We start from the raw sequence: 9,836 nt of genomic DNA, 5'->3' as shown, positions 1-9,836 counted from the left end.
TTTTTTTTTTTTTCTCACTCAAGCAAACATTCCCTTGGAAGTTAACTTAGTAACCTATGTTTTCAGTTCATAGGTCTCTGGATCAAGAGGACCCACATCCTTACTTGATGCAAGGACTACTCTGTGCCCCCAGGGGCCTCAGACTTGATGTTGTGGAGCTGTGGGGCTTTGGCTGCTTCCCTGGAAGGGTGGAGAGTGTATTTTGCCTGTGGAAGGGAGAGCGTGACCAGAGGGGCAGATTGAGTAGTCACTAGCTCAGCTTACAGATGATTTTGAGTGTTGGCCTCCCGCGCATGTCCAGGGTGGTACTTCCCTTCCCCCATAGAGTCAGGAGTGAGCTGCTTTGTCCAGGGGATAAAGCAGAAGTTATGTGTGTCTCTTCCAGCTGAAGTTACGTGTGTCTCTTCCAGCTGGAAGCTTCAAAAGCCAGTGTGGCCACACAATCATGGCTGTTCTGTCAGCCGGGACCTGGAGTGAGGGGATGTGGAACAGAATCCCCAGGTAGCATGAGTGAGAAACAAACTCTTGTCTTTTTAGGCCCTAAGATTTGAGGGTTGTTGGTGACCGAGGTGTATGTGAAGTCATTTTGGGGTTGTTACCACTACAGTATTTTGGCCGATATAGAAAGAAATACTCCTCTTCTGCTTTGCACAGGGTGGTGCTTGGAGCTGCAGCATCCATCTTACAACTCAGAGAAGATAAGCTAAAAAAAAAAAAAAAAAAAGTAAAGATTACATACAGAGAAAGGATGGTGGATGGTGGAGCAGAAAGACGCAAAGGACCTGGGTCCCCGGGGTAGAGCTATCAAATTTGCCCCTGGGGCTTTCCTACCACCAGGCTTCCTGTGATGTGAGAAAACAAAGCCCCTTTTTATCATGGACGATTGGGTATTATTACTTGCAGCTGCACAGGTGTAGCAGCCCGAGGAATGGCTCAACAAAGGTACTCATGTTTTAATCCCTAGTACCTGAGAATGTGTTTCTTATACGGCAAAAGGGACACTGCTGGTGTGATTAAAGTGTGGATCTTACGATAGGAAGATTATCCTGGATTATTCCCATGGGTCCATGTAAACAAGTCCTTTTAAAGGGAGGCAAGACGGTCAAACTCAATAGAAGATGGAACCATGAAAGCAGAGCTTGCAGTGATGCATTTTGAAGACAGGAGAAGGGATCAGGAGCCAAGAAATTCAGGCAGCCTCTAGGAGCTAGAAAAGACAAGGAAATACATTTTTCCTTGGAGCTGTGAGAAGGAACCGCTCTGCTAACACCTTGATTTTGACCCTGTAAGTCCTATTTTGGATTTCTGACTTCCAGAAATGTAAGAGAATAAATTGGAGCCATCTTAAGCCACTCATTTTGTGGGAATTTGTTACTGGAAACGAATACAGATGGCATCCACTAACCTCGTAACAGCAGACCACACCGTCATCTCTCCAGCAAAGTAGCCTCTGGAAGGGAACAGCTAACATTTCCTTGAATATTTAAAAGGAAACTCAACAAGGTATATGAGAATTAGGGAGCAGAAAGGAAGGAACATTTTCCACTTAGGTTATAACTCATTTCCCTCCAGCCACAACAATAAAAAAAGGAGGGCCCTGGGAAATGAGTATCGTGTTCGGGTTGATCGCCTGGTCATGAAAGGAGCTCCCAGCTACCCTGGACTGCAATGCTGTAGACCTGAGTCGCCTTTAGATTACAGTGATGTTAGAGTTCACAGTAATGCCCAGTTCAGGGAAGAGGTGAGATACAGCTGAGGAGGGGCCAGAGCTGGACCCAAGCTATCTTGGGTCATGGGGGTCAGGCAAAGTGGCTGGTCCGGGGATTTGCTGAGTGCGTCAACCGGCTCAGTCCTGAGCAGCCGGGCCTCTGGTGCAAAGGTCCACGTGACTGGCACCCTTTCTAGGGATCTAATACTTGTTTCTTGTGGCCCACAAATCTGGAGGGACAATAGATAACTGGAGGATAGAGTTTCCGGTTCCTCGGAAGGGCAAGGGGAGGCCACCGTAGGAGCGCCCACTTGGGGTGTACCGCGCGCCCAGGAAGCCAGGGAAGGGCGGGGCCAGGGAGGGAGGGGCCAGGGAGGGAGGGGCCAGGAAGGTGAGGAGGGAGGAGACGGGTCCGGTGGGGTGGAGAGAAAGAGGGCGTGCGCCGCGGGCCCCACCTGCAGGGAGCTGGAGGAGGCGCGGAGCAAAGCCGGCCCTGCAGCCACGCGGAAAAGCAGTGAGGTGAGCGCGATGGAGCCGGCGCCGGATCTGGGGGCTCGGGGACTCCTCCCTGCACCGCTACCTAGACGGCAACTTCTGGAGCCTCAAGAACGAGCTGCGCAGGCTCCTCGGCGGCTGCCCGCTCTTCCGGCAAAGGTACCGCGCTGCGGCCGTCGACCCTGCCCGCGCCCACGAACCCGCCGAGCTTGTCTCCTCGGTCCCCGGCGCGTCGCTGCGGACACCGACCCGGCGAGGGCGAGGTGGGGTGTGCGCTGCGCCTGAGAGGCAGGCCCCTTCCTCACCTGCAGATGGTGGGCTCTCCCCCGCCAGGTGTGTGGGCGCAGCCGGCCGGCCGCCGCCGACTTCCTCGGCCCCCTGAGAGGCGTCCCTCGCCTCCTGAGCTCCCTCCTCCACGAAGAGTCGGGTGCGGGGCTGGACCCCGCAGTGGCGGGCGCGGTGTCTGCTGAGACAGTGTGGCTGGAAGATCGGCCTCGCTTGTTTGCTAAACCTGTTTCTTGAGTCCCTACCCCGCGATGTCCCACCCTTGGTGGGGAGAAGGGGACAGAAAAACCGGGCTGGGATGGGATGGGCGCACAGGGATGGAGTGGCCCGGTCCAGGGCGTGTGTGGGCGTCGGGGTGGGACAGACTTACAGGGCCGCCTCTGAGTGCAGGTGTGCGGAGCGGAGTGGGCAGCTTCAGCGGGGCAGTTTGGTTATAAGAACTCAGGTCCTCGATGTCATCCGATGCCAGGACAGCCCTGAGAAGCAGGCAGAGGGGTGAGTGCAGCTCAAGTCTGGAGAAGGAGAAATGGCTCAGTCACCGGACAGAACTCGGCATTCGTGTCTCCTGTGGACTCTCTCTCTCTCATACCCATTTCAAGCAGTCTGAAAAGCCCAGTTAGAGCCATGCTTTGGAGTTCTAGCTTAAGAAAGCCCTATTAAAAATGTCAGTATGTGCCCGTGGAGGATTGATTGGTTAGCCATGCCCACTTAGCCCTCGTTTAATTTATTTTGCGGAAACGAGAGGGAAGGAGATGGCTGGAGGGAACGTCAGGCTGCCCTTGGAAAATCTGGGGTTCCTGCACTGGTGTTACCTAGTGGGGAGTTGGGGGCGTTTGAAAGTTGAAAAGTGAGAAGTGTGAGATGGTGGGTGTGTCCATCGGTGTCTCCCCCACTTCTCTTTCGCCCTGTTTCATACATAGTTCTTTAAGTTATGGTTCTCAAAGTGTGATACAGGGAGCCTTGGGGGTACCCAAGAGCATTTCAGGGGATTCATGAGTTCAAACTGTTTTTATAGTAATACAAAAAAAGTTATTAGCTTTTTCACTCTCATTCCCTCACTGATGTACGGTGGCAGTTTCCAGAGACCACATGATGTGTAGTATTCCAACAGAAAAAATATAGAAGCAGATATGAGGATACAGCTGCTTTCTATTAAGACAGACGGTAAAGGGATTTGTAAAAATGTAGAACAATTCTACTGTTCTTGCTAATTTTTTTTGTTTTTGTTTTGGAAAATAGTTATTTTCATAAAACACACTAATAGATTTATTAGTTATTTTCAAATGAATTAATAAATATTTGAAAACTTTTCTGTTTTAATTTCTAATACAGTAAATATCAGTGGATATAACCCACCCAAATAAAAGCTCTTTAGGGACCTCATAATTTTTTTTTTTTTTTTTTTTTTTTTTGATATGGAGTCTTGCTCTGTTTTCCAGGCTGGAGTGCTGTGGTGTGATCTCGGCTGATTGCAACCTCCACCTCCTGGGTTCAAGCGATTCTCCTGTCTCAGCCACCACGTCTGGCTAATTTTTTGTATTTTTAGTAAAGATGGGTTTCACCATGTTGGCCAGGCTGGTCTTGAGCTTCTGACCTCAAGCGATCTGCCCACCTTGGCCTCCCAAAGTGCTGGGGACCTCATAATTCTTAAGAGTGCAAAGAGTTCCTAAGATCAATAAGTTTGTGAATGGCTGCTTTGAGTCATACTGAGTTCAGTTGCATCTGATTAGACACACATCCCTTCCTATATTCCTCAGTCTTTTCAGTTTGTTCCTGGGCTATCACCTCTTTGTCTTTCAGTTTAGATAATTGCAGTTTAAAAGATGGAACAAAATTGTAATAACCAAACTACTGATATGAGGCAAGCAGAAGGGACTTCCTTGTGAATTCCATAGGGACAGAGGAGAGGCATGCCTGGATAGGGGAGCCAGTGCAGTAGTTTGTTTCCTGTGTGACTGCTGTCCTGTGATTTGTTTTTTTTGAGATGGAATCTCGCTCTGTCACCCAGGCTGCAGTGCAGTGGTGCATCTCGGCTCACTGCATGCTCCACCTCCTGGGTTGACGCCATTCTCCTGCCTCAGTCTCCCGAGTAGCTGGGACTACAGGCGTTCGCCACCACGCCTGGCTAATTTTTTTGTATTTTTGGTAGAGATGGGGTTTCACTGTGTTAGCCAGGATGGTCTTGATCTCCTGACCTCATGATCCGCCCACCTCGGCCTCCCAAAGTGCTGGGATTACAAGTGTGAGCCACCGTGCCCGGCTGATTTTTTTTCCCCCTTATTGACTTTACATTTGCTCATCCACAGAATGCAGATAATATCAATGTTGATGTATTATGAAGCTTCAATGAAAAACTGTTGCGTGGGCATGGAGTAAACACTGGTTGTGGTGGGATACCAAAACACACATGCACACAAAGGGCAAAGCAAAAATCCCATTGCCCTGACAAAAACTTTTCCATTCTTTCCAGTTCTTGTTTATTTACTTTATAATTCAGAGTTGTAGCAATGGCATGAGCAACATTTCACATTTTTTCCCAGAATGGTTAAAGATTCTGATATCTGTCTATTTGAAAGTTCATATTGTACTATCAGATTTTACCTTAGCCCGTGTTAGAAGACGGCGATCTTGATTTCTGGATGTTTTGACATTCTGCTAATGTAAAATGTTCTATAGGAGATGAGAAATAAAACTTCTTCTTCTCTGAAGCAATGCCAGATCTCCTGTGGCTTGTCCTCACCTTACCCCGAACAGGTCTTTGCAGTTAAAGTAGGTGTAGGGGAGAGGGTTGTGCCAGCATAGTGGTGAGTGCTGTGTGTACATAGTGAGAAGTTTGTACAGGGCCCGGCAATCCCAGGGCATAAGAGCTCAGGAAACAGTTTTCCTCCAAAAGAGGTTGTGCAACTTCCTACACACACAGTGGGTGGCCACTCTCCTCAGAGGAGGAGTTCATTTCCAGAGTGCTGGCCATTGGCTCCCAGGGGCAATGTGAGCACAGCCCAGGTTCCTCTTCTAAGGAGCAGCTTTTTCTTTCCCAAGGATGAGCCTGCTGGACTGAGTCCTCAGACTCCGGGAGCGCCCTGGCTGCTGTGGCCGCCCCGTCCTATTGTGCATCTGACCAGGTGTGCTGCTTGTTGTGACAGCGGGAACATTCTGGGTGACTGGCGACTCCTCATTGGGGTTTGCAGGGAAGGTTAAAAAGCAACATCTGAAATGAGATAAGCTTTTGAGATTGTTCTGAGTTTGTTTATTGGCGAAGGGAAGCTGTCTCAGGAGAGGCTGGCTGGCAGAGGCAGGTACAGCACACACCCCTCACCCAGAGAACTGAGAAAGCCCCTCCGCAGGATTCTGTTCTCCCAGGGCCTTCTTACACCCTTCTTCTCCCACTTGTAGCTCCTGGCTGCTTCCTTCTCCCTTTCTTTCTCTTTATCCCCTTCTCTTTCCTTCCCTAGAGCAAGGCACATTTCTCTTCCTAACTTTTTCATACATTTAGTTTTTCCCCTGAGTATTTCACAAACACGTTCTCACTAGGAAGAGTCAAATAATTCGGAAAACTTGAAAGTTTCCCAAAATGTTTCCTCCTGCAGCCATTTTTTTTAAATTGTGGCAAAATACGCACTATATAAAACTGACCATTTAACTGCTTCTGAATGTACACCTCAGTGGCATTAAGTGCATTCACATTGTTGTGCAACCATCACCACTGTCCAGCTCCAACACATTTCATCTTCCCAAACAGAAACTCTGTATGTGTTAGACACTAACTTCCCACTCCCCTCTTCTCCCAGCCCCTGGCAGCCCTCATTCTACATTCTGTCTCTCAGCATCTGACTATTCCAGGTACCATATAAGTGGATTCATACAGAATTTGTACTTCTGTGCCTGGCTTATTTACTCAGTATAATGTCCTCAAGGTTCATCCATGTTGTAGCATGTGTCAAAATTCCCTCCTTTTTGAAGGCTGAATAATATTCCATTGTATGTATATACTACATTTTGATTACTCTTTTTTTTTTTTTTTTTTTTTTTTTTTTTTTTTTTTTTTTTTTTTTTTTTTTTTGAGATGGAGTCCTGCTCTGTCCGGCAGGCTGGAGTGCAGTGGCACAATCTCGGCTCACTGCAAGTTCCACCTCCCGGGTTCACGCCATTCCCCTCTTCAGCCTCCCGAGTAGCTGGGACTACAGGCACCCGCCACCATGCCTGGCTAATTTTTTGTAATTTTTATTTAGTAGAGATGGGGTTTCACCATGTTAGCCAGGATGATCTTGATCTCCTGACCTCGTGATCCACACACCTCAGCCTCCCAAAGTGCTGGGATTACAGGCGTGAGCCACTGTGCCCAGCCTACATTTTGATTATTCTTGTATCTGTTGATAGACATTTGGCCCCCCAGCCACTTTTACTACTTCACTGTGGTTGTTTTAGTGTATTTTGCTGTGTTAGTGTGGTTTTTCCACATTTTTCTATTTTTCTTGGAGTGCATACACATATGTGCACGTCATTTTGTTATATAAATAGGATCTCACTGTGTGTTTTGTTCTACAGCTTTCTCTTTTAAAATTTAATTCTTATTTTCATTGATGAAATGTATGAAAATATTTAATGAACTTATACTGTGAGGTTTATGATGAAAAACAGCCATGCCCTGCCTCAACCCTCTTCATCCCTCATTTCTTTTCCCTGTGGGCCACCACTCTCAATTCTCTTACTTCATGCTCATGTAATTTACTCCATATTCCTAAGTAACATGTCTAAAGAGCCACCTCTTGGTTATCTACTGGCTTACTCTTCTAGAAAATGAATATTTCTCACTACAGCACCATTTTCCTTTTCCTATTCTCTGAAACTCAGTGTATCACCATTTTTACTTAAATCAGTATCCAATGTTCACATTGTTATGGCTATAAAAATACTATTTCCATCCACGCCCCATAGTGTACCATATTTTATTTCCTTCTGTCACAGCCTTTTTATTTCTTCAGAGATCATCGTCTCCTTTATCCATTTGCTTAGTTTTCTATAAGCCCATCACTCACTGACCTCCACACTAGACGGATATGAAACAGAACAGATAAAACAGATTTATCACAGGACAGAGAAGTTCCACTCATCCCACTGTGGTCAAACCTGTCAGGTAATTGGGAGTTCCACCCCTCCTGCCCCGCATGGACACATTCATTCTGGAGGCCTCCTTCTGCGGCTTCAGTCCGGTTGGGCTCTCCCTGCATCTTCACCACCCCCTTGGGAATTTTCCTTGCATTTCCTCTCTGGTCAAGTCACAGTTTTCCCAGGCTTTCTCTTTCTTGGTTACCCTTTGTAGAAGCTTAGAGAGGACACCCCTCCTGCCCCACATGGACACATTCATTCTGGAGGCCTCCTTCCGTGGCTTTAGTCCGGATGGGCTCTCCCTGCATCTTCACCACCCGCTTGGGAATTTTCCTTGCATTTCCTCTCTGGTCAAGTCACTGTTTTCCCAGGCTTTCTCTTTCTTGGTTACCCTTTGTAGAAGCTTAGAGTGGACCAAGATTCATTAAGGCTACTCCCGTTGAGAGGTGTGGTGTGTGCCACCTCCCCTTGATCTTGGGTAATTTTATGACTGCTTTGGTCAACAGAAGATAGCTGAGATGACAGTGTGCCAGTTTCCAGACTCAGGCCTGAAGAGACTGGGAGCTTCCACTTCCCATCTCTTGAGGCCCTGAGCTTCCATTTAAAAAGTCATACTTACCTGTGGCTGCCATTGCTGTGAGGAAGTCCAAGCTGATGCCTGTTGAGAAGCTGCATAGAGAGAGGTAAAGAGATGCTAACATTCCCAACTGCTTCAGCACACAGCTGTTTCTGAGATGGGACCTCAGACACTGGAGAGCAGAGACAAGCCATCCCTGTTTGTTTCCTGTCCAAATTTCATGGAGTAATAACACACTGTTGTTTTAACTTGCTGAGTTTTGGGTGCGTTCTTACGTAGACATAGATAACCAAAACAGTCTCTCATCTGATAGCTTCCTAAGAGAGGGTGCCTGGGAATTAACTTTTCGAGATTTTAAAATATTTTCATGTCTGAAAATGTTTACTGTTCAATTGACTGAAAGTTTTTGTGGGTGTAGAGTTCTAGGCTGGAAATAAATTTTTCCTTACGTTTTTAAAGTTTCATGCCATTACTTTCTAGTATCCAACATTGCAATGAACAGATCTGACCCTTTCTGCACCTAAATCTGTTATATATAACTTGTTTTTGTCCCTCCCTTCTGGAAGCTTCTTTTTGGCATTGTTGTATTATAGAATTTCATGATGGGGTGACTTGACATGGGTTCTTTTAGTTCATTGGGCATGCAGTGGACCCTTTTAATATGGAAACTTGTGTTCAGTTATCTGCACTGTTCTGTCATCTGGAACTCCTTTTGCTCAGATGTTGTACCTCCTTGCCTTGTCTTCTAATATTTTTTCCTTCCTTTTTTATTTTCCATCTCTTTATCTTTTTGTTCTGTGTCCTGGTGAGATTTTCTCAACTTTATCTTCCAACTCTTCTTGAGTTATTTTTTTACATATCTGCTGTCATATTTTTAATTTTCAAAAGTTCTCTGTTCCTTTTCAACAGCATCTGTTCTTGTTTTGTAGTTACAAAAATCTCTTATTTTTGAGAATAGTTGGTGGTAATTTTTGAAGTGTTCCCTTCTATTCTCTGCTTTGTCTCTGTTTTCTTTGAGTTCCTTTATTCCATTTGTATTTTTTACCTTTTTTATGTTTGAGGCTTTCATTAAACATCAAGTCAGCCATGGATGTTTCTTCACAATATGAGAAATGTGAATAGAACGCTGGTTGCAAACGGCGGGGTTTGTTGGGCCCGGGCTTTCTTGATCACAGAGTAACTTCATTTGGCAGGTCAGTATTGCTGTTTTGTTTAGGACAGGGTTGATTCCTCCAATGATGAGTCTTTTAGTCTCCTGAGAGGTGGATGGGTAGAGAATGAAGGGCAGATCCTAATCCTGCTTCCTGGGACCTTGGAGCCCCCAGGCTGTCCATGCACAAGGTGAGGCTAGTTAGAAAACCATCCTCCTTTCTCAAGACTTGCATTTGTATACCTGACTTTGTTAGAACAAATTACTTGATGCCCTATTCTGGGAAATGGTCTAGGATGTCCACAGCATGGAGGCCACTCCACATGATTGGCTGCACCTTGTGCATTGGTAAGTGGTGGCTCTCGCTGAGGGGTCTCCTACTGGCTCCAGTGTTCCCCATGTGAGTCCCACGGTTATCCTCCAATGCCACCCTCTCCTAACAGTAAACCCTCAGGCTTTGATGGACTTGGAGAGGGGACTTGAAGATGCAGCTGCTTTCAGAGGTACATGGAGCC

The 9,836-nt window shown here is 46.6% G+C and overlaps 1 protein-coding gene across 1 annotated transcript in view; it reads right to left on the bottom strand.

The window, feature by feature from the left end:
* The window catches only part of LOC105540059 (two pore calcium channel protein 2-like), a 122,296-nt gene that overhangs the window by 103,075 nt on the left and 9,385 nt on the right, over positions 1–9,836 (bottom strand). The window contains 2 exon segments of the mRNA XM_011980553.1: positions 2,289–2,749; positions 2,859–2,964. Coding sequence (XP_011835943.1) covers positions 2,289–2,749; positions 2,859–2,964 — 567 coding nt within the window.

This window comes from Mandrillus leucophaeus, unplaced genomic scaffold, assembly GCF_000951045.1.
Source record: "Mandrillus leucophaeus isolate KB7577 unplaced genomic scaffold, Mleu.le_1.0 Scaffold214, whole genome shotgun sequence".
Lineage (NCBI taxonomy): Eukaryota > Metazoa > Chordata > Mammalia > Primates > Cercopithecidae > Mandrillus > Mandrillus leucophaeus.
Note: the sequence above shows the minus strand (reverse complement) of the source record. Positions and strands in the feature narration are given on the sequence as shown.